General features: G+C 40.5%; 1 protein-coding gene and 1 long non-coding RNA gene across 13 annotated transcripts in view; one reads left to right on the top strand and one right to left on the bottom strand.

The window, feature by feature from the left end:
• The window catches only part of LOC148152137 (uncharacterized), a 33,255-nt gene extending 13,624 nt beyond the window's left edge, over window positions 1–19,631 (top strand). Inside the window, exons 2-3 of the long non-coding RNA XR_015757300.1 lie at window positions 19,023–19,109; window positions 19,506–19,631. This is a non-coding gene — a long non-coding RNA (uncharacterized LOC148152137). The remainder of the gene's footprint in view (window positions 1–19,022; window positions 19,110–19,505) is intronic.
• The window catches only part of LOC122550847 (LIM and calponin homology domains-containing protein 1-like), a 365,967-nt gene that overhangs the window by 161,533 nt on the left and 178,762 nt on the right, over window positions 1–25,672 (bottom strand). For all 12 annotated transcript variants that reach the window (XM_087987661.1, XM_043692191.2, XM_043692236.2 and 9 more), the window contains exon 3: window positions 20,621–20,690. In XM_087987661.1, coding sequence (XP_087843787.1) covers window positions 20,621–20,690 — 70 coding nt within the window. The remainder of the gene's footprint in view (window positions 1–20,620; window positions 20,691–25,672) is intronic.

Here is a 25,672-nt window from a genome sequence, read left to right as displayed (position 1 = left end):
TGACAGCAGGTAGCCACAAAAGAGCTGGCTCATGATAACTGTGCAGATCCCTCAAAGCTCAGCTGAGCAGAGGTACAATGTCACCCATGTTTCAACAACACAACAACTTTCTGAACACAAGAACATGAAACAAGAAAGGTGCAGCTAGAGTGAATTCAGTGTGCTATGTTGTCTCCTTCTCTGATTAATGACTTTGTGGATGGAATTCTAATGGGTGGGTGTGATCCTCCATGTCCCCAGTGATCTTGGAGGGTGGGGGTTGACCTCTGATAAGAACAGAGGCCTCTTAAAGGAGGTAACATGTCACTCTCACCCCCCTCCACACTTTGGCCAGTAGTGAAAGCTATCCCATTTCACATTTGGCATAGTCCTCTCTCACTGCAGGTTAATTCCACAGTGATGCGAGGAAACCTTTAAGTGGCTTTTGAGGGCCTCAGTTGGCCAATGGGTGGGCAGGCCTCCAAGCCCTGCTGGTGATTTCACAGTAAGGGGCAGAAGGGAGGTGTTGGTATGGAGACCAGGGCATGGTGCCTAAATTCATGACCAATAAACACCCCTCCCCCATCCCAAACTGACCATTCCTTCCCCAGTAGCTCCATGCCACCCAGTCCCATGGCTTTGAAGTTATCATTGTGTTCTCATTACTGATAGACATTGCTTATCAGTGAATCAATTGGAGCCACTTCAAGACTCAAACCGAGAGCAGTTAATGTATTCAACAGTATGTTTAACCATTGTTAGTGCACAGTTGGTATAAAGCGGCAAAATAAAATTACAAACCAAGAAACTGAAGTAAAAATCTCCTGAACTCCCCACATCTTTTCAGATACTTATTCATTCCTTTGAGTCTTGACTTAGTCCCAGAGGCAGCCAATAAAAATACCCAATCTAGACATTGGTTTATCTAACTACAGTTCTGTAAAATTACTAGGTAGCCAGGGGAAAGTGTCTCATCTACTAATCTAATGTTCCTCACCAGTAGACCACTGATAAACAAAAGTAACAATTGGTGCAGTCCCTCTTTTGCACATAAACACTGTTATAATTAAGTTGTTTCAGCGCAATCTTTCAACTGAAGCCCATAAGAATACAGAAGACTTCAAACACAAAGTGTTATGCATCATAGGTATCACCAGGGACTCCGAGTGAGGGTGTTCAGGTTCAACATTTCCCCACTTCAGGCTTAAAGAGGCTGTGTTATACAGCCGTTATTGTGCAAGCTGAGAAGTATATCTTGTGTGGAGTCTCAGTGGTCCTGCTTTCGCAATGAATGATCATATTGTGTGTGCTGCAGCTAGGTGGAGCCCAATGTCTTCAGATAAACAGTGCACAGCTGCCAATGTTTGGCTGAGGCTGGAGCTAAGGTTTGGCTCCCAGACACAAGGAGGAAAATAACTCCGCTGCCAAGAAATTTCATTCCTGTACACTGTTTGACCCCGACTGAAAAACAAAACCGACTTCTCCCTTTGTTTGCTTTGAGGTACTGGTCCCATTCATGCCATAACCTAACAGCCTTTTAAAAATCAAGACTTTATAATATTTACTTCACAACAAAAGTAATTTTTTAAAATTATAAATGAATACAAAATCCATGGAAACCATGAACTTGTTTACTGAAAAGTTATCCAAAAATATAATGGGACATTTTTTATGTTTTGATCTCCAGTATTAGCTTTTGGAGATTGCAACTGTACAATTTGGCAATGAATATTCTAAGTATCAAGATGAGCAGAATGATCCCATTATTTAAAACAAACTGATTAATGCCTCCTTTAAAATAACACAGACTCTAATTTGACACAAACAACATTCAGATGTCAGCAAGACCAACAGCAATTTCTAACATCAAGTCATTCTCGACAATAGTTTACTCAATTTTTTATGGTCTGTAGTCCTTGGTGTCAGCATAATCCTGGCCTTGATGTTTAACGTTAACATTAATGTTGGAGATCACCATGCTGTCCTAGTCACTGCCAGGATTGATGAGCTGCCAGCCAACTTCTGTGGACAGGGCGTTTCCCCCAGTGAGGACCTAAATCCCACTTTGCCCTTGTTAATGCTGCAAATAATATGTTATTTCTGTGGGATGGACTTTGTTTTTGACCAACCTGTTATTTGTACAGGGTGGTAAGGACAGCAAGTAACCTGATGAGAACCGGAGAGCATCCCCTGAGTTACTGGTTCAGTACAATGGCCTAGTGGTGTTATCACTAGACTATTGCTCCAGAAACTCAGCTAATGGTCTGGCGATGTAGGTTCAAGTTCTGCCACAGCAGATGGTGGAATTTGAGTACAATAAAGAACCTGGAATTAAGGGTCTAGTGATGACCATAAACAACTTTTGATTGCTAGGGAAAAGCCCATTTGATTCACTCATGTCCTTAGGGAAGGAAACCTGGTCTAGCCTATATGTGACTCCAGATCTGCATCAATGTGATTGACTCATAAGAACATAAGAACTAGGAGCAGGAGTAGGCCGTCCGACCCTTCAAGCCTGCTCCACCACTCAATAAGATCATGGCTAATATTTTCGTGGACTCCGCTCCACTTACCCGCTTTTTCACCATATCCCTTTATGCTTTTATTTTTCAAAAACGTATCTACCTAAGCTTTAAAAGCGATTACTGAAGTAGCGTCAACTACTTTCCTGGGCAAGGAATTCCATAGATTAACAACCCTCTGGGTGAAGAAGTTGTTTCTCAGTTCAGTTCGAAATCTGCTCCTTCTAATCTTCAGGCCATGCCCTCTTGTCCTTGTTTCAACTGCCTGTGGACACATTCTCTCTTTCTATTTTAATGATTCCCTTCATAATTTTATGTTTCTGTAAGATCTCCCCTCATTCTTCTGAATTCCACACTTCTCCTCATAAGCCAACCCACTGAACTCCGGAATCAACCTGGTGAAATTTCTCTGCACCCCTTCCAGTGCCAGTACATCCTTTTTCAAGTAAGGGGACCAAAATTGTACACAGTACTCTAGATGTGCCTTCACCAGCACCTTGTACAGCTGTAACATTGCCTCTCTGCTTTTAAACTCAATCCCTTTAGCAATGAAGGACAAAATTCCATTTGCCTTCCTAATTACTTGCTGTACCTGCAGACCAACCCTTTGTAATTCATGCAAAAGGACACCCAGGTCCCTCTGCAAACCAGCTGCTGCAAATTTTTACCATTCAAGTTATAATCTATTTTGCTCTTACTCCTACCAAAATGTAAGACTTCACATTTACTAACATTGTATTCCATCTGCCAGACCTTTGCCCTGTCACTCAACGTATCTGTGATCCTCTGCAAAGTTTCATAGTCCTCTGCATACTTTGTTCTGCCACTCATCTTGGTGTCATCACCAAATTTTGACACTGTACACGTAGTTCCCAGCTCCAAATCATCTATATATATATTTGAAATAATTGTGGTCCCAACAGAATCCCTGAGGCACACCACTAGTCACTGATTGGCAGCCAGAATAGCAGTCATGTAACCCCACACTTTGCTTTCTGTCAGTCAACCAATCCTCTATCCACGCTCATACTCTATCTCTTACACCATGCATCTTCATCTTATGCAGCAGCCTCATGTGTGGCATCTTGTCAAAGGCCTTTTGGAAATCTAGGTATACCACATCCACTGGGTCCCTGTTGGCCATCTTGCTTTAAATGTCTTCATAGAATTCCAAATGATTTGTGGAACATAACCTGCCCTTCATGAACCCATGCTGCGTCTGTACAATGGGTCAATTTATTTTGCGATGCCCTGCTATTTCTTCCTTGATAATTGATTCCAGCATCTTTCCCACTACAGAGGTTAAGCTCACTGGTCTATAATTCCCCATCTTTTGTCCACTTCCCTTTTTGAATAGTGGCGTCACATTTGCTATTTTCCAATCTGCTGGGACTGCCCCAGAATCCAGTGAATTTTGGAAAATTACCGCCAGTCCACCTGCTATTTGTTCTGTCATCTCTTTTAGTATCTTGGGATGCATTCCATCAGGATCAGAAGACTTATCTATCTTTAGCTCCACTAGATTATCCAACACCAGCTCTTCTGTAATAATAATTATTTCCAGGTCCAAAACCGACCTTCACTCTTCGTCACTTACTGGCATGTTATTAGTATCTTCTAGGAGAAAGTGAGGACTGCAGATGTTGGAGATCAGAGCTGAAGATGTGTTGCTGGAAAAGCGCAGCAGGTCAGGCAGCATCCAAGGAGCAGAGAATCGATGTTTCGGGCATGAGCCCTTCTTCAGGAATCAGGAATGTTACTAGTATCCTCCACTGTGAAGACTGATGCAAAATACCTGTTCAATGCCTCAACCATGTCATCATATCCCATAACTAACTGCTCCTTCTCATCCTCTAAAGGACCAACATTTACTTTAGCCACTCTTCTTTGTTTTATATATTTATACCAACTTTTGCTCTCTGTCTTTATATTCTGTGCTAGTTTTTTCTCATCTATCTAACTTTTCTTTATACATCTTTTTGTGATTTTCTGTTGACCTTTAAAGTTTCCTCAATCTTCTAGATTCCTGCTGTTTTTGGCCACTTTGTATGCCTTCTCTTTCACTTTGATAGCCTGCCTTATTTCCTTAGACACCTATGGCAGATTACCCCTCCTCTAACAGTCCTTCTCACCGGAATATACTTTTCCTAAGCACTTTGAAATATTCCTTTGAATGTCCACCACTGCTTGTCAACTGTCACACCATAAAGCCTGTTTCCAGTCTACTTTAGCCAGGTCCTCCCTCATTCTATCATAGTCCCCCTTATTCAAGCATAGGACCCTGGTATTGGATTTTATCTTCACACTATCCAGCTGTATTTTAGATTTAACCATACTGTGATCATTCCTTCCAAGAGGATCCCTGACTAAGAGGTCATTAATTATTCCTGTCTCATCACACAGGACCAGATCTAGGATAGCTTGTTCCCTTGTCGGTTTCATTACATACTGTTCAAGAAAACTATCACAGATACACTCAAAGAACTCCTCCTCAAGGCTACCCTGACTGAACTGTTTTGACCAAACTACATGCAGATTAAAATCCTCCATGATAATAACTGTACCATTTTTACAGGCATTAGTTATTTCCTTGTTTATTGCCTGCCCCAATGTGATGTTATTATTTGGTGGCCTATAGACTACACCTATCAGTGACATTTTCTTCTTGAAATTCCTAATTTCCACCGAAATGGATTCGGCCTAATGCTCCATAGAACTTACATCAGCTCTCAGCACCAACCTGATGTCGTCCTTGAATATCAGAGCTACACAACCTCCCTTGCGTTCCTGTCTGTTCTTCCGAATAGTCTGGTACCGCTGGATATTTAATTCTCAGTCATGACCATTTTGCAACCATGTCTCTGTGATGGCTACCAAATCATATTCGTTCACAATGATTTGTGCTGTTAACTCATCAACCTTGTTACGAATACTATGAGCATTCAGGTAAAGTGCCTTTATGCTGGCTTTCTTACCATCACGATTCACAACATCTATAATATCTCCTGAGTTATCCTTCATGTTTGCTTCTTTCATAGTCTGTGGGCAATAAGTGCTGACATAGTCAGGCACCAACATCCTATGAGTGCTATAAATGTTAGAGACACTGCCCTTTTGATATACTTTAAATCCATATGCCTGCTCAAATGGACATAAAAGATTATTACAGCAAGAACAATGAAATTCTTGCTTCCACAGAAAGATCATTCATTCATTGGCTGTTATGGAACTTTATGTGTTTTACAGACAGATTTGTTCCCTTTGTTGGAAAGTGTATAACAAGGGAGCATAATCTCAGAGTAAGAGGTTATCCATTTAAAATGAAGATGAGGAGGATCTTTGTTCTCAGTGAAGGTAGTGAATCTGCGGAATTCTTTCCTGCAAATGGCCATTGAGGCTGGGTCATTAAGAATATTAAAGGCTGAAATAAACAGATTTGTAATCAGTAAGGGAATCAAAGATTAATTGGAAAAGGCAGGAAAGTAGAGTCGAGGTTTATCAGATCAGCCATGATCTCAATTCATGGCAAAGTGGGATTGATGGGGCAAAATGGCCTCTTTCTGTTCCTCCACTTTATGGTCTTATGGTAAATTGGCTGCTGAATTTCACAATATGAGCAGCTCCAAAAACAATATACTAGTTTTAAAATGTTTTGACACATCTCAAGATGTGACATGTTCTTTCTTTCTTAAACAGTGATTGTACTTGTTCATGTGTTATTTGAGAATGTTACAACTGCATGAAAACTCAGTGTAGACAGCTGGAAAGAGTAACATGGCAATGACAGAAATCGCAGGTGGTAGTGGTATTACTCCTCATATAAGTTTTGGTTAATTTTGGGGACACATTGGGTAACTGAAAGGAAATAATTCATCACAAAAGGTTAATCTTAACAAACAGCTGGTCTTCTGAGGGAAAGAAATGAAATAAAATTAATTCATTACAGATGAGCTGCACTCTCAACCTTTGCTATGGCCAAGGAGACTGAAAGCCTAACAGCTCCCCTTCCACCTACTCCATGCCTTAGTGTATGATAAAGTTGTGCAATCGGAAACAGACTACAAAAATGTTTGAGCTTTGGCAGAGCTACAGTGTAACACCCTTTTGATCTGTCCAAGCATCTGAACTGTGTTTCAATATCCTGAAGGTATATGTAACAAGAATACTGATGTCTGCATTACTTTATTATGTCATCATTCTGCTCTGGTTCATGCGGTTTCATGGGAGGATATGTTTGCTCTCTAAGAGGCCATCTGTTATGCCTCCATATTCTACACCACTGAGTGCCATAAAATCCTTGATTAATATTAGGGTGAAAATTCTCATGAATAATATTATGCCCATGTTCATGGTCCAGTTGCATAACAATGGAGTGGAAACTCTTTTTTGTTCATGGAGGCTGTATAACTGGGGTCAGGTCTGTATAGGTAAATCCATGCCACTAATAATGACCAGGGCTTTGGGAAAACAAGCAACTTGAAAAATGCATAATGCTTTCCAAGGATCCTGACTTGGAGAAAGTGAGATGGAATTAAGGAAGAATGAACTTGCAGTTATATAGCAGCAGCTGCATAAAACAGCTCTCATAATACACACAAACAAGACATTCAAGTTCAAGAATCTGAAGCAAATCATAGTAAATGAATGATGGAGTTGACTTTCAAGCAGGTCCAATGCAGTATTCAATTCTGGTACATAATAAATTAAAGAATGCCATGGAGATCATCACTAGATACTAGAATTATGCTGGCCTCGTCTGCACATTATGCCCACAAACAAAGCTTTAAATCGATGCACATTTATTCATTAGCAACTAAGGGAATCTAGTTCTACAGGAACCAAAATAGTAAGGAGTTAACTGCAGGCTTTTATTGTCGACGCGAAGGACACCAATAGAGACTATAGTAACAAGAGCAATTAAGGTCACCTCAACCTCAGTGATGTTTTTTTTTTCTTTCTTTCATACCATTATAGGGATTAACTGCATCACAACTTAGCTTTGCAATCACATTGTATCAAATGACTAGCATTTTCGTTTCTATTCTTATTCAGTAATAGCAGCAACATGACAGAGAGGCCATTTGTCACAATACTGCCCCAAAGGCACCTTGGACAACGACCAATCTGTACAAAACCTCATGCTGTCTCTGCATGCTGGGCTATGATTAGATGAAATGAAATGAAGCTGTTTCTGTCTGTCTCTCTCAGATGGTTGCAGTAATATTCCTTGTGCAGCAGTGAACTGCAAACTGTTGCTCACACCTCCAGTAAGAGTAATGCAAAGGGCCAGAGGCATAAGAAGTAAGAACCGTGGTCACCTCAATAGCCAAAGGCAATGTGATCCTTGCCTTGTTTTGAGATTGCAATTGTGGCTGTAGTACTTCATTTTTAGGCATACTTTCATGCATTACTCCTTGCTAAAGTTGAGACAAGAGGATTTTTCCTGAAAATGTGTTGGATAAGTTCTCCTGTTGAGAGCTCCTCTCTTTCCTCCTCCTTCTCCACATCCTGGCAGCTTGTCTGACCTTATATAACCTCTCGTATTCTCTGAATCATGTTCCATTTCAAGAGGATGGCTTACTAGACTACCTTCAGCACAAGTCTTTAAATGATCAAAAAGGAAGCACTTCAGTGCCACTTCCTATAAACTACTGAAGCTCTGGGCTGGTAGAGGGGTGCTCCAAAACTGCATAAATTTATACTAACAGCCAGGAGAAATAATCCAGCAACTAACCTATGATTTGATTATAATGGGGAAGGTGATCATGGTAGGGAATGGGGTTTCCTCTGTGCTGCCATGTTAACCGCTCAAGGTAAAAATAGGGCAAAGGCTGGAATGTGACATTCAAGGTTTGCAGGACAGGCATAAACTCCATGTTGCTGACAGCGTAATTTACCTCTCCACACGCTGCCAATTATACTCACATGTGCATTTACACAACTTTAATTCAAGGTAGTATCCTTCTCATTAGGGATGTGCCTGCAAATTGTGGAGGTCATTCTCAAGCATTAGGAAGCTGTGAAACACCAAGAAATTGGTTTGATACAACCCAATCTGTGCCTACAGGTAACAAATTCTTCACATGGGTAGAAAATAGAAAATTAGATCCAATGCTAAGGATGGATAATAAATGTTGATCTAGGCAATGATGCCACATTCCGTGCATTAATAAAACACTCCAACTGGCATTTTCAGTGGGTTCCAGACACCAGGCAATTACCAATCAGAACTCTTACTTTCACTTGAGTGACAGTCATACAGCACAGAAACAGGTCCTTTGGCCTAACTCAACGATTCCGACCATATTACCTAAGCTGTAGAAGTCCCACTTGCCTGTGTTTAGCCCATATTCCTTTTAACCTTTCCTAATCATATACCCATCCAAAAGTCTTTTAAATGTTGCAACTGTATCTGTATCTACCAGTTCCTCTAGCAGCTTGTTCCACATACGAACCATCCTGTGTGCAAAAACGATGCCCCTCATGTCCCTTTCAAATCTTTCCCCTCACCTTAAACCTATGCCCTCTAGTTTAGGGCTCTCCCATCCTTGGGAAAAGACCTTGTCTATCCACTTTATCTATGGCCTCATGATTTTATAAACCTCTATAAGGTCACCCTTCAGTCTCCTAATCCCACATAGCCAATGCACTGGGATTTCCACAGAGTCTATAATGTTAAGTTTGTTCTCCAAATATCTGGAGACTCGAAGATTAGGGCCAATAATGCCTTTAGAATTCCCAAAAAATGTCATACATGAACTGAAGGGCTTCTCTTGTGTAATTACTGCTTTGCACTGTAACCTTTGCTGGAACCTCAAAGTAAAGAACCCTAAAACTGTGCTCAATTTCACCATTGAGATAGAGTTCAAAATATCAAGTGGTAGTTAGTGAGGAGTATAAAATGAGTGAGTAAAATGCACAATGGATTTTTACTGAAGGGGTCTGTGTTTCAGACTGGTTTTATTGATTGGTATCTGCATTACTAATCTAATCCAGCAGTTACCTTTTTTTGCCACATGTCAGCTGCACAGGATGGTCAAGGTAAGACAAATGCCTTTAATGGTTAGGTAATACTGCTCAAATTCCAAGCTCTTTGTAAAACTCAAAATTTCCCAAATTAGATCAAGAAGTGTCAATTCTGGAGGGTAATTCCAGTCCATTGAAGCTAGTAGCATTACTGTGAGAGAAGAACTGGGGACAGTTTTCCTGATACATTAAGGGAGTGCAAACAATGCAATGAATTAGTAAAAGAAAACATTCACAATCAGGTTATAAGAAAGAGCCTCTCTGAACAGCAATGTTTGTTAAAGCTTGAAATGTCTAAAACAAGCAATAGGATTTAGAAGATGTCAGAACAATATGTTGACAGTAGAAGCACGACAGGGAAGGATGAGGTTAAAATTTGATTGATTGCAAAGAGGAAATTTGAAAAACATTCTTTATTTGTTTGGCAACCCATGCTACATTATTGTTATAACTACAGAATTTCCCATTTATCCAAGCCAAACTATTACCAGAAACCCAAATATTATAATCTGCCTGACCACAGTATTCCATGTGGGTCAGGATAAAGAGAGATGGCAGGAGCATGTAAAGCAACACTGGGTGGACATCCAATCCAAACATTGAAACAAGTCAAAACCAAAGAAAAAACCAGCAAGATTACAAGGATCACAATACACTGCTGCAAACCAACCCTTGAAAAGATTACCTTAAAAAGAGTTCTAAGACACGAACAAAGCACAGAACAAAACATAGAAAGGGAGAAAGGGGTGCTTTCAATCATAGAAAATCTGTTAACTCACAGTAGATTCAAGATTGTTGTTGTTACACTGAGAAAATGCAATATGCAATCCTTTAAACATCCTCTGTGTTTTATGTTTCCTGAATGTCTCTGCTCCCTTACCAAATAATGGCACTAACAAACTGTGTTTTGTTGTTTAAGTCTGCAAGCTTCTTTTTCCCAGGATCCAGTTGTATTTTCTCAGAGTATTCACATTTAAACTCTGAAGGCTGGCCACCACAACTTCCTAGTATTATAGTCTGCTTGGACCTTTATGCGTAAAACGTCTGAACAACCAACATTGATTGTAATTGATTTAGTGAAAGAAACTGACAACATTGTTAGGTTAACAATCTCATTTAATTCTGGAATAAAAAATAAAATTACTAAATTAGTACGTAAAGACCAAAATATTTGTCTGAAACCCCCACTTAAAGATAAATGGCAATTGTCTTGCACAATTTGTAAAATATTTATAATAATTAATAAGAACAATGAACAGTTGATTGGATCCAGCATTACCAGCTTGCTATGGCTCAGAGTTCTTGAATTTCCTGTCTAAATCTCTGCATCTTTTCACCTCTTTCTCCTGCTTCTTTGGCTGACATCAACTTCTGTTTGTTATGCTTCTGTGTTGGAACATATTGGAATGTTTTACTACATTAAAGAGATATTATAAATGCACATTGCTGTGAACTAGTTTTAACTGTGGCAGGTGTTAGTGCTTATGCAACATATATTTACTACAACAACAAACATGGTAGAATTATAGCAGAGTTTGCACAGTCAATCTTCCAGGGAAAATTCTCTGAGTGGTGATAGGTCTTTCTTCGTCCTTAGAAATTAATATGTGGGAAAAAAACTATGTGCAATTATTCAAGTCACCGACATAGTTGAAACGCTTTTAAGACATAAGAAATCGTGGAAAATTAAAGGGAGCATATTTGTTCTTTATTGATGTGTTCTTGAACCTATCTGTTCCCCTCCATCTTGAAAATCAGCCAGATACAGGAATAGATTACAGCTCAACAATTCTGGGAGCTCAATGTTACCACCAAGTTGTGATTTTGTCTGGAGTTAATTGTCTGACACACAGACAATGCATTTTGTTTTAAAAAAAGATTTGCACTTATATAATACTCTTTACAACCTCAGGAAATTGTGAAGTGCTTTATAATGACACACTTTGGAAGTGCTGGCACAGTCAATTTTCATACAGCATGACTTCCAAAACAGCAATTTGACAATGAACAGATAATCTGGATCAACAATGATGATTGATAAATACTGGCCAAGAAACAAGGGAGAGCGCCACTACTTTTCATCAAATGGTTCAAGTGATCTTTATTTGCAGGGGGTATGCCTAACTTTAAAAAATATTCTGAAATAATGGTGACCCTTAAGTATATTAAGCAACCGATTTGTAAATTTCATACATTATATCAGAATGGCTGGTGGGAGAGCTTTGAGCCTTCTCTCCGTTCTCCAGCTACAGTTTTGTGAAAAAGCACAACTCACTGACCTTTGATTTTTTTGTAGCCTGTTTTGAATTAAAACTGTGAGAACTCTGAGTTGAAACAAAAGCTTCTCATGCTTTCACTGCACTCACCACATTCATCAGTACACCATCAAAACAAAACACAACAACCGTCAGAAGACCTTCTCAGTACGCTGCCGGTTTCAGACAGTTCTGGTTGAAAACAGGCACACCAAGAAAAAAAAAGCAAAGGTTACCATAACATCCTGCTTTCACAAAGACCATGCGAAACCCGAAACAGGAGGGAAGCAAAGTGCTGAAGTGGCATTTCTGTCTTGCTAAGTTGTTGCTTTGCATGTTTTATTAAAAGATAACATGGGCTGAACCATCATCTTTGTGACAAAGTACTGAATAGGTTGGAACTCATTCCTACCTCAATTTGGAGCAGGAATACGGAAAAGAATTCAGTCCCATGAACCCTTCACCATTTCTGAGCTGAACCTTAAATCCTACAGTACAGGACTCCTTTACAAAACTGCTCACTTCCACTCTTAGGTACAGGGTACTTTTGATGCTCCAAGAACTGTTTCAGTGTGTTGGTAGGTTTGTGGGCTACCATGATGCCAAGGGGCCATCTCTCCAAGCTGTATTCAATGTATGGGACAGGTTAAACCAAGACATGCACAGGAATTCCTAGAGGCCTGGCATTCAAACCGGAACTCCAAAATGGAACTCCATCAACAAACACACTGATTTGGACCCCATTCACCAATCTCTCATAAAAAGAACCGGAAATGATATCACCTACCACAACACACCTAGACACATAAACAGAAAGCAGGACAGAACACCAGTGCTTCACTGGAGCCTCACTGATGATGTTACCTGGCATGGTGAAGAAGCATCTGAGAACAAATCTTCCAGCTCAGCCAGCAAATTTATAACCTAGTTTCAATCTGTATTTTTTTCCATCTTCACCTCCTGGATTATTCCATCATTCTGCTTTGCTGGCTCTTCTTTCTCCATCTTTATAAATTTACTGTCCAAAATGACTTTGCTCAATCTAATCATACACTGAGCCCTCCTCATCCAACTCTTCAAGCTTCATTGCTTTGCATTGTGTTTCTCAATGCATTGGAATGGAAATGAAGTGGGATGAAGGATTTGAGGCAAAGCCCATTTCAGACTTCCAATTTTTTCTGCCCACTTTGCTGCATCCCACCATTTTGTGCCATTAGATTCGGAAGGAAGACTGGTGAGATGACAGGCACCTCTAGAGATCATACCAATACAATAGGGATTGTAACTCCAGGCTGATAAAAAAATACACTTGGAATAATTAGATTCCAAATTCATGCCATTTTGGGTTGGGAATATTTCAGACCTGAGAGACCTATCATTGTGCAGCAGTCACTAATTCTTTTTGCATTCAGCACCTGACCCACTTTGAGGCAGTTATTACCACAGTGCGAAAACAGCTTGTCTCATACAGAGCAAGTGAAGTACCAATCACACTCCTCCTGTCTAAGGAGTGCTGCTGTTGTCAGATGAAAAATTCTTATAAGTGGTTACTGGGATGGATTGTTCTTGAGGGACTGCCTTCTCCATAAATACATTGTGAGGTGTTTCTGAATGATTTTATCTTCATTAAACTGTTTAAGATTTTAAAACCTTACAGTTATTGAAACAAGCTGAAGAGTCAACACAATGGCCTGGATTTTAATATGGAGGTGTGCTCCGATGTGAGGTCAGAAAACAGACAAATTATGGGCGGCACGGTGGCACAGTGGTTAGCACTGCTGCCTCACAGCGCCAGAGACCCAGGTTCAATTCCTGACTCATGCGACTGACTGTGTGGAGTTTGCACGTTCTCCCCGTGTCTGCGTGGGTTTCCTCCGGGTGCTCCGATTTCCTCCCACAGTCCAAAGATGTGCAGGTCAGGTGAATTGGCCATACTAAATTGCCCGTAGTGTTAGGTAAGGGGTAAATGTAGGGGTATGGATGGGTTGCGCTTTGGTGGGTTGGTGTGGACTTGTTGGGCCGAAGGGCCTGTTTCCACACTGTAATGTAATCTAATCTAAAAAACTGCTGGGCTCCTTCAATTTATTTTCTGTTGATTTCCTGACCGTATGAAGCCTGCTAATTGGGCTTCAGCTGGCCTTTCTCACAGGAAATACCAAGGGATAAAGGAGATCAGGTAGGTCTAGTCATTGTAGGCAATGTTTTCCTGAGCCGCATGGCTGATTGGCATGTGGATATATTGACTTAAGGTTCTAGAAGTCACTGTCATCGTATGATACACAGCAGCAGGAAAGGTTCGAGGGAACATAGTTCACTGGGTGGGGAGAGGGCTCCCCAATCCTGGGAGAGGTTCAAGATCACAGGGTGGGCCCACAGACTTCTGGTCAAAGGGAACAGTGGCCACTTTGCAGGGATATAAGGGCCAGATTGTGAGCATGATAATTCAGTACTTGTCAGGGTGAAGAAAGAGAGGTCAGGAGATTGGGAAGTGGGTTGGCAAACAGACAAATTGCGATGGCTAGGAAGGAGCAGGAGGATGGGCACACAGCACAAATTGTTGGTTTTGGACAATGTGCTCATGTTCCTCCTGGTCCGCAAGCCATGATGTAGATGCATAAACCTCATGGGTTCATCCCTTCCCACCTCCTTCAAGCTGTTGAGTTTCCCAAGTTCTGGAAAACCCAGATGAAGTGAATTAAAAATAAAATGAAGGCTGACAGTTTCACGGTAATGTTGCAATTACTGACTTCCTTCCCTTGAGGGGATCAATCCCTTGGCCCATCATCATTTGGCCGACCAGCTTTAAAAATAGAAAATGGCTAGCGCCAAGGCAGGCTGCATTCCCCATTCAGATTTTCTCATTTTAACCTCTGATCCAGGAACAACCCAGTCCATCTTGGCAGTTAAGATTCAGCCCTGCTTTTCTCATCCTACCATTTATACCTGCTTTACCAAAATAAAGCTGGGTCTTTAAATGGAGCTGTGAACATGGAAAATAAATTCTAAATTTCCTCGATGGAAATAATGGAAAAAATTATTCAACATAAATAAGAATTTCCAAGTTAGTACTAAATAACATAATTCCAGAACCTGGGTGTGTTTTCAATACAAGATGTAACAGCTAATCAGGTTTAACCCAAGCAGCTCAGTAAGACCTTCATTATCAGGAGGCAGTGGTAAAGCTGCGATTGAAAATTCTGAGGAAGGGCCATTGCACCTGAGCCATTAACTCTGCTTTCTCTTCACAGATGCTGCCAGACTTACTGAGTTTTTCTGTTTTTGTTTCTGACTTCCTGTATCCAAAGTTCTTTTCTTTGTTTACCCACTATTTGTCATTGGACTAATAAAACAGACCGAAACATTGATCTTCCTGCTCCGCAGATGATGCCTGACCTGCTGTGCTTTTCCAGCACCCCACCCTTGACTCTGATTAAACAGAGTGCCAGGTTAACGGTCTGGGGACATGGGTTTGAATCACAACATGATAGACGGTGAAATCTGAATCTAATAAATCAATAAATCTAAAATGGAAAGTTTATCTCATGGTTGCAATCAACAGACACATCCAGTTCACTAAGTTCTTTTATGGAACAAAATCTGCCATTCTGACTTGGTCCAGCACAAATGCAACTCCACACGTACATCAATGTGGTTGACTCCTAACTGCCCTCTGAAATAGCATAGCAAGCTGCTGAGTTGTTGCTGCAAGCTGATACAAAACCTGATTACTACCTACAGTACCCTCAGCTGAAGAATCAGTACTCCTTCATGCTGAACACCAACTGGACAAAACACTAAAGTTGGCAAGGGCACAGAATCTATTCTAGACGTTAAGTGGCTCAGTAGAAACCATTGGTGACTAAACTGGATGAGTCCTAATGGAACAAATAAAACAGATAGTGCTAGAGAAACTCAGCAGGTCTAGCAGCATCTTTGGAGAAAAGACAGACTTGACACGCTAAGTCCAATAAAATTTTCTTTTCAGAACTCCAGCATCCGCAGATAGTTATTTAATTTTTGAGTCCTAAAGGATGTAACTCCTAGGCTGAGTTTGCAGCCGATTGTGAGAGACCCAAAAAGGTGGAAAAGCTTACTTAATATTGTCCTCACCAATCTGTCAGTTGTAGATGTATCTGTCCTTGACCGTATCAATAAAAATGTCTACCCCACAGTCAGTGAGGAATCGAAGTCCCCTCTTTACTTTCGACATCTATGAAACTCTGTGAACCATCAGTTGCAGTAGTAAATTGTATTCAACAACAGTCTTTAACTTTGTGATTCAGCATTTTCCCCATTCCATTACCATCAAGCTAGGAGATAAATTCTGCTTCAATGACGAGTGCAGGAGGGCATACCAGGAGCGGTACCAGGCATATCTAAAAATGAGGAGCTAACCTGGTGAAGTTAAAACTCAGTACTACTTGTGCGGCAAACTGCAGAATCAGCATGTGATAAACAGGCCTAAGCAATTCCACAACGAATCAGATTGAAGCTCTACAGTCTGGTGACATCCAGATGTCAATGTTGGTGGACAATTAGACAACTAACAGGAGGAGAAGGCTTCACAAATAGCCTCATGCTCAATGCTGAGAGAACCTAGCACAACAGTGCAAAAGATAAGGCTGAAGCATTCGCAGCAATCTTCAGTCTGATGTACCAAGTGCATAATCCCAGTCTCTTGAGGGTCTCAGCCACACAGGTGCTAGTCTTCAACAAATTTGATTCACTCCACATGATATCGAGAAACTGCTGAATACACCAGTTATGAAGGTTATGGGTCCTGACAGTATTCCAACAATGGTACTGAAGACTTTTTGCTCCAGATCATCAACCATGCCCTCTAGCCAAGCTTTTCCAGTACAGTTACAACACTGGCATCTACACAACAAGGTGGAAAATTGTCCAAGTTTGTCTTGTATGCAAGAAGCAGGACTAGTCCAGCCTGACTAATTTCTACGCTATCAGTCTATGTTAATCATCATCAAAGTAATGGAAAGGATCACAATAGTGCTATCAAACAGCATCTGATAATCAATACCCTGCTCACTGACATCTTATTTGGGTTCTAGCCAGGCAACTCAGATCCTGACCATATCATAGCCTTGATCCAAACACAGACAAGTGCTGAACTTCAGAGGTAAGGTGAAAGTGATACTCTTTGGCATCAAAGCAGTATTTGAATGTGTGCGGCAAAAAGGAGTTGTAGCAAAACCAAAGTCAATGGCTATGAGGAGGGTAGAGTCATAAATGTCACAAAGGAAAATGGTTGTGTTTTTTGGAAGTCAGTTATCTCAGCTCCAAGACATCTCTCCAAAAGTTCCTCAGGGCAGTATCCTTGGGCAAACTATCTTCAACTGACGCATGAATGGCTTTCCCTCCATCATTAAAGCAGAAGTGTAGATGTTTGTGGATGATTGCACCGTGTTCAGTACTATTCATGACTGAGATACTGAGCAGTCCACGTCCAAATGTATTGAGACCTGATCAACATCAGTCTTGGGTTGGGGCGTCACGGTGGCACAGTGGTTAGCACTCCTGCCTCACAGCGCCAAAGACCTGGGTTCAATTCCTGTTTCAGGCAACTCTCTGTGTGGAGTTTGCACATTCTCCCCGTGTCTGCATGGGTTTCCTCCGGATGCTCCGTTTCCTCCCACAGTCCAAAGATGTGTAGGTTAGGTGAATTGGCCATATTAAATTGCCCGTAGTGTTAGGTGTAGGGGAATGAGTCTGGGTGGGTTGCTCGTCAGAGGGTCGGTGTGGACTTGTTGGGCCGAAGGGCCTGTTTCCACACTGTAAGTAACCTAATATAATAAGTAGCAGGCGTTGACCATCCCCAACAAGAGAAATTTAACCATCTTCCTTAATGACATTTAATGGCATTACTATCACTGAATCCCCCACTATCAGCATCCTGGGAGTTACTATTGACCAAAAATTAAGCTGGACTACCTATTTAAATACTGTGCTTAGAAGATCGGATCAGAGGCTAGGAACCTTGTATCAAGTAACTAACCACCCATCTCCTCAAAGCCTATCCACTATCTACAAGGCGCAAGTCAAGAGTGGACAAAGGCTCTCCACTTGGTGGAAGCAATTCCAACAGCACTGAAGAAGCTCAACATTATTCAGGACAAAGCAGCCCATTTGATTGGCACCACATCCACCATCTTCAAAATTACTTTGCAGTAACTCACCATGACTTGCTCACTAGCACCCTTCAAGCATTTACCACTAAGAAGGAGAAGGGCAGTAGATACATGTGAACTCCAACACTGTAAGTTCCCCTCCAAATTACACACCATCCTGACATGGAACAAAATCACTGTTTCTTCACTGTCACTGGGTCAAAATCCAGGAATTTTCTCCCCAATAGAACTGTGGGTTTCTATACAGCCTAGGGATTGCAGCAGTTAAAAAAAGTTAAAAATCACACAACACCAGGTTATAGTCCAAGGCAGCTCGCCACGAACATCTCCAAGGCAATGAGGGACAAGCAATAAATGGCAGTCCAGCCAGTGATATCCATGTCCTATGAATAAATTAAGGAAGAAAGAACCGCTAAAAAAGTTTCATATAGACATGTTTACATCGTTATCATGAATATTACACAGACTGGGTTGAATTTTACCTGCATCTGAAAGAGCTCAGTAAGAAATTGGGGGTTTGGGTTGAAACCAAAAGCATCAGCAGGAGATGCAGTCACTGAACTGAGACATTGATCGCTAGTTGTATGAGTGACAGGAAACCATCAGAGGATGGTGGTTGAGGTGTGTTTTTCCTACTGGAAGCCTGTGTCCAGTGGGGTTCCACAAAGGATCAGTTTTGGAACCCTCACTGTTTTGTGGTTTATATGAATAATTGAGACTTGAATGTAGAAGGGTTGATCAGTAAGTTTGGAGTGGACAATCTACAAGGGACATAGATTAGCATTGCCACATGATCAAAAGGGAGAAAAGGGATGATTTCTGGAGATTTCTACTGACTCGTAAGTGACCATGACATATGCATGATCCAACTTGTAGGAGCAGGTCTGAACTTTGTTTGGATAGGTCTGTTATCCCTGTGCAGAGTGAATGTAAGATTTGGTCTTGAGACATGTTGAGGGAGTCTATGTGCCCTTTAGAAGAGAAAAGCTGCTTTCTGGAATTGTTAAAAGTAGTCCTATTTGTCAGCACTTGAAAGTCAAATGAAAGTTTGCAATGAACACTTATAACTTCTATTGTATTTCATTTCTTCATAGGTCCTGAATGGTGCAGAAAAACACCACAAACCTGGTACTGTGAAACTGACTCCAACTGTCCAAAGCAAACATCAAACAAATTGTCAGGTTGTCATGGTGTTTAAAACCGCTATCATTTAAATATTTTTATCAAAAACTATCTGGACTGTCAAAAAAAAGTGTTTGCTAGTTCACTCTGTCAATTGACACAGCCTGAGGATTATGTTACAGGATTTGAGATACAGGACTTTCCACTACCACAGTGCGAGGGGTGGCCATTTCACAATTTGATTGACAGCTCCAAGCTGTTACACGGGATTGTGAATTCTAGTGCTTGTTTTTATGAGGGATTCAGCACTTGAAGGAAATGTTCATTTTTAGAAATGATGATGTAGTTGAAGGAATTAAATATAGTCAGTTTTTTTGAGTGAAACAGCTTTTTTGTAAAAAATGAAAGTTTGCAATGAACACTTATAACTTCTATTGTATTTCATTTCTTCATAGGTCCTGAAGTCTGCAAGGATGTATATGAGAAACCTGCCATCGAGGGTCTAACAGCAAAGGATGGTTGGCATGTGTTAAGACTAACTTGTTGGAGTGGATATAAAGGACTGTGGGGTATTGGGGCATAATTCATCACAGATGCTAAGAGGAGTGGGGTTAGGTTGGTATGGAGTGCATGAAGGTTCAGGGAGGTGGGTGCAGAGAATGAAATGGCATGGGTTTACTTGGATTACACATAGGGAATGTACGCAGAGCTGAAGAGCGAGCACGACTGGATTTTGTTTTGTTTTGTTGTTTTATTTTTGTCAGTATGCTACAGCATTGAAGCAAGCCTTCTCTTTGTCTGCCTTTGCATGCGGCATTCTTTGTATTTGTTCTGGGATTGCCCAGCCTGACTCTTAGAGAACACATCACTCCAGAATATAATCCCAATTTCCAGGAAAGCCTCTCTTGAGTCATGTTCACAGAACCAGGAAATGTCCCAATTCTGAGCTCCCAGGCATTTGTTTGTCATACACTCAATCAATCAATCAATGAGATGTACAGCATGGAAACAGACTCTTCAGTCCAACTTGTCCATGCCGACCAGATATCCTAACCAAATCTAGTCCTATTTGTCAGCACTTGGTCCATATCCCTCTAAACCCTTCATATACCCATCTACATTCTTTTTAAATGTTGCAATTGTACCAGTCTTCACTACTTCCTCTGGCAGCTCATTCCATACACACACCACCCTCTGCACAAAAAAGTTGCTCCTTAGGTCCACTCTAAGTAAGTTCAACACCTGGACACAGAAAGTATGTGAAGATGGCTGTAACAGTCTCAGTCACCAAACCAAAATGTGCAATTCATGAAAATCTTGTCATTGCTCAAGTGTCTACATAAAAATAAATTCTCTGACAGGAATAATAGCCATGGCTAAGGCATTTCAGAACTGAGCCCAATAAGCTAAAGAGTTTACTGAGCAAGTCACAGTTTGAAACAAAAGACGTGCATTTCCTGACCAAGGTATATCTGTAAATAAATGCAATTCATCGTTAAGATGTTTCGTTATGTTTTAAGAAGACAGGAGCTGTACAAGTAAGGAGGATAATGATGAGCCTAAAACTCACCAGTCCTGCAATGGGAGTCGGCAAACGATTGATCTTCTTCACGGCCCCAGGCTTAATAGCATTTAACAACCTGGAAAGAAAAAGCAACAAAAACAAGTTTTAAAAAGTCACCCAGATTTTAGTGACTGGAAAATGTGAACTAAGATCAAGCCAATCAGGTTTACATACTGTCACATACTGTAGTCATCAAGAAGTATGGATGGTAAAAGATTATCAGTCACAGCTGAAATTTCATTAATTTAACTGGTGACATTTTCTAAGGAATTTTCCTTTTTTACAATGCTTACCCCAATAGACTAATGTCACAACCAATTGAATAAACTAACAAGGCACAGCTCTATTAAATATTCCTCTGTTTCCCAGCACTAAATGTCTTGTGGAACAGCTGGCAGTTTTTCAAATTTAAATGTAAAGGAGACTTCAAAATTATTCATTTAAATGCTGTTACTTGTGAGACAAGGACACAGAATCTAAAAGGAGACCTCTTTCCTGTAGTCAAACTGACAAAAAGTCAGATAGAATGGTGCCCTGATTTTGAAGCAACTTTTGCGAACAATGCTCCCAGTAGATAATGTTTCTCAAATGAAATAATCTTTATGTTTTTGCATTGTTAGTTAATCTGAATCTTCTTCCAAACGTCAGTCTGTAACAAATTTAAAGGAAATCTGGCTGCTGATTCTTCATATTATGACAATTTCTCGAGAAGATCACACAAAATCACTGTTACAATTTTTAAGTGCTTGCAAACACAAGCACTTAAAATCAGCTGTCAATCTCGTTTTATCATTGGGCATAATTCACCTCAGCTATTTTAAAGCCAGAATAATTTATTATTTTATGGTAAACAAACATTGTTATCTGATGGTCTTTCAGACACCATTTATCGTGCACCAAGGGATACTTTGCTGATTCAGGTTTTGGCAGTCGTATGAGTTTATATTGGCTCTACACTATGCAGTGGAATGTGGAAGGAAAGCAAAACTCTTAGTCCACGTGGATTCAAATTCATGCACACTGCTTCCTGACCTCTGGTTGTTTGTAGGGCTGCAGCAGTAATTGCAAAGAGCAATAATATACTCCATTCTCCCACATCATTCCGAATAGCAGCGCTATGAATTGTGAACCGTTAAGCTTTCATTTGAAAATTCATCTATACGGTGGGATTTGCACTAACTGCAAACGCAACTATTGTCCACTGGCACTGGTTAAAAGAAAATATCTCTTTCAGGGTGATCTTCCTATCAGTGCACGATATCAGAGCCCATGTGAATTGGGTGGCTTCCCACCCAGATTCTGGCATTAAATTCAAGAAATCACTATGAAAGTGGTATTAGCATTTCAAATTATTTTAGGGCTTAATCTGCGGCTGTTGCACAATGGTTTAATATATAACACATTGCACCAGTGTTTGGTTTACAACCTATCACTTAAAATCCAGAATGCATTATTTTAGGATTGCCAGTCTCAGAAGGCACAAACGACAAATATGACACACTTACACAACTGTTTCTGTAACAAATATTTGCTTTAGTCAAAGAATAGATTTTGTGAATGAGGTCTGTCACAAACACATTGCCTGAAACACCAACTGTTCTATTTTAAGAAGTGTAACTTAAAACATATTGTTTGGTAGCTCAGTGTTCATAACTGTGTTCCCACTCATTTTCTCTGGTTTTATGGGTTCCAGGGCAAGTATTTTCCAGATAAGCTCACCTATAAATTCTTCATGTTCAGTCAACAAAAGTAAAAGGAGAGAATGTGAAGATGGAATGGGTTCTCCCAATTTACTGCCCTTTTCCTTAAGCAGTGATCATAAATGAGCAGGAAAACGTCATTAACCATAGAATCAAGTCTGTGATGGTCAACCCCGATGCCATGCTGCATGACTGTGCTCATGGTAAACTATCTCTCTTTAGCCTGTACAACCTCTCCACTGTCTTCGGTTATTTTGAATCTTCTGTCCTGCTCTTCAGTAAATTTCTATGGCAGAAATGTCCTATTTGAAGTGGTTTGTCAAGTGAGATTAGCACCCAGTCTGCCCTGGTTCACGATAACCTTTCTCATGTCATCTGTCACTCTACACCTCATTTATTATGCAACTAAGTTTTTCAACGCCCTTCTCAAAGAATTGTGCTGTAGGAGAAGTGGACATACTCACCATTGCCAGGAACTTGTGGCTTTCATAGTACTGGTGCCACATTTAAAACCCAGTTACACCTCACTTTAAACCAGAACTATCCTTCACACTGTGCTGTTTTACCACAATGGCACATCACGGAATGGAACCTGGAGGTGCTAGTGCTCGGGATGGTGGAGAAAAGAGCAGTCCTTTGTCCTGTGGACCTTCACAGGATGCCATGCCACCAGATCAATCCATCCTGGACCTAGGTAACACTGTGTGTCAGTGCTATATCCCAAGAAAGAAGAGAAACCTAACAGTGCAAGGAAAAGCTTAATAATCATCTCCACTCCACAAGGTTAAATGCCACCATCTACTTTCTGCAACCTCATACTCATAGGGTTGCTACTCACTCTAATTATTTCACTGAATACACTTCCATCAAGGCACATAGACCACAACTCTCACAGCTGTATGCATCAAGTCCACTTAATGGCTTTCACCCACACCATCCTTCAAAACTATTCACTCTTCCTGCCTTCTGTGCTTCCCACTTATTCACTAGGGACCTCTCTATATCCTCCTATAGACACTATGTCATTCTCACAACTTGCTTTCCCATTTATTTTTATCTCATCACAAACTTGGCAAAAATACATTCACTTTCCTATAATTCATGCATATATATTGTAAATAAGTGTGGCAACAGCAATAATCCCTGTGGCATTCATGAATTACAAGCTGCCATCTGAAAATGCCCCCCGTTATTCCAGCTCTGCCTTCTGTTACTTAGCCTATCCTCTCTCCATGCTAATATCCTACACCCAATACCTTGGGTTATTATCTTATTAAGTAGCTGTATGTGTGGTACCTTCTCAAATGCCTTTTGGAAATCCAAATATATAACAATTATTAGTTCCTTTTTATCTATCCTGTTTGTTACCTCCTCAAAAAATTGCAAAATAATTTGTCAGACATGATACCCCCTTCATGAAACCATATTGAATAAACTGGATTGAATTTTGGGCTTTAAAAGCTCTGCTATTACATCCTCCATAACATATTGTAACTTCTACTAATGACATATGTAATTGCCTGATAGTTATCTATTTTTAAAATCTCCCTCCCATTTTGTGTTGTGTTACATTGGCAGTTTTCCAATCTTCTGGGACTTTTCCAGAACAGAAGAATCAGTGGAAGATTACTAATAAAGCATCTACTCATTCTGTAATTATTTAAAATCCTAGAATGGAACTCAACAATCAGATTCCCTAGTTTTTTTGTCCAGTGATAGATATTGTGGTTATTACCATTCCTTTTGGCCACTTGATTGTTTAGTATATTTGGAATGCTATTACAGGTACACAATCCTTAATCTGAAATTCCGAAATCTGAAAAGCTCCGAAATCCAAAATTCTTTTCGTGGAGTGTGGAGGAGCAGCATTTTGGCTTGCGAACGGGTGACCCAACTCCTTACCTATTTGAACCACGTCACTCAGATGTGATGTGGTGGTGTGGCCAGCACTGGCTGGCATCAATTGTGTCTCAGCGCTCATACTATTTACATGTGCACCTGCTGTTCAGTAATTTAAAAAAAAGATTCACTGTGAAAATGTCATTTATTTCGAAATCTGAAAAATTCTGATTTCTGAGGAATAACTGGTTTCAAGGATTTCGGATAAAGGATTGTGTACCTGTAGTATCTCCTTATGTGAAGATTAGTGCAAAGTATTTGTTCTGCCTCTCTGTCATTTCCCAGTTACCCATGAATTCTCATTCTCTCAGAGGCCCATGTTCAATGGTGCCTCTCTCTTGTTTTTATACTTATAAAAGGTCTTACCATTTTAAGTTACTTGCTAATTTGCACTCATGGTTTATTTTCTCACTCTTTATTATTTTTTGGTCATGTGTGGTTAGCTTTTAAAACTTTCCCAACCTTCTGATTTACCATATTGTATTTTTTCTTTTAATTTGATACTGTCCTTATTTCATTATGGCACCACTAAATTATACAGTGTCCTCTGATTGCAGACAACAAAGCTGTTAATCATGGCTATGCCCTCTTGTGACATCAGTCACAGAACCAGAATTAGAGCATGGAGACAGTAAGGACTACAAGAGCTGGAAGCCAGAGTCAATAGATGTGAGGCTGGAAAAACAAAGCCAGTCAGACAGCATCCGAGGAGCAGGAACGTTAATGCTCTGGGCCGAAACCCTTCGTCAGGACTCGTGTCCTTCATCCTGATGAAGGGTTTTGGCCTGAAAAATTGATTTTTCTGTTCCTCAGATACTGTCTGATCTGCTGTGCTTCTCCAGCCTCAGAATTACAGCATTATCGGATTAGTTGTACTGGCTAGTAGGGGTCATTTAGCTCAAATGGCTGGACCACTGCTGTGTAAGGCAAGGTGATGCCAATAGCATGTGTTCCAGTCTTGTGCCAGCTGGGGTTACCATGAGGTTATTCTCCATCTCAACCTCTCCCCTTTCCTGAGGTGTGGGGAACCTCAGGTTAAACCATTACCAGTCGTCACTCTCCTTTGAGAGAATAGTGTATGATCTGCTGAGCCTATGGTGACTTTGCCTTTTTGTTTAAATGAATAATATCCTGTTTGAAAGCAGAAGTGTTAGAAAAAGATCCAAAATTGAATTTTTGTGAATTCCATACAACAATGTTTTAATCTGGCAAATCCTGTGTGGCAGAGTTGCTGCCATTGCTGGAGCAGAGAGACGGAATAGATTCACCTCATTGCAAATGCTGAATGTTGCCAGCTGGCACAACCTAAACTCTGCAAAGCAGATTATTTCCAAATCTGTGAGTGGCTCAGGTGCCACTCTTGTACCACCTCAAGTTTGCCAGGATCATAGCTGATTTCCTGTTCACTTTGAATCTCAGACAATTTAATCATCACCAACCCCCACCACTCACATCTCAC

This window comes from Chiloscyllium plagiosum, unplaced genomic scaffold, assembly GCF_037043375.1.
Source record: "Chiloscyllium plagiosum isolate Xiang-an unplaced genomic scaffold, Cpla_swu_hap1 HiC_scaffold_1, whole genome shotgun sequence".
NCBI lineage: Eukaryota > Metazoa > Chordata > Chondrichthyes > Orectolobiformes > Hemiscylliidae > Chiloscyllium > Chiloscyllium plagiosum.
Note: the sequence above shows the minus strand (reverse complement) of the source record. Positions and strands in the feature narration are given on the sequence as shown.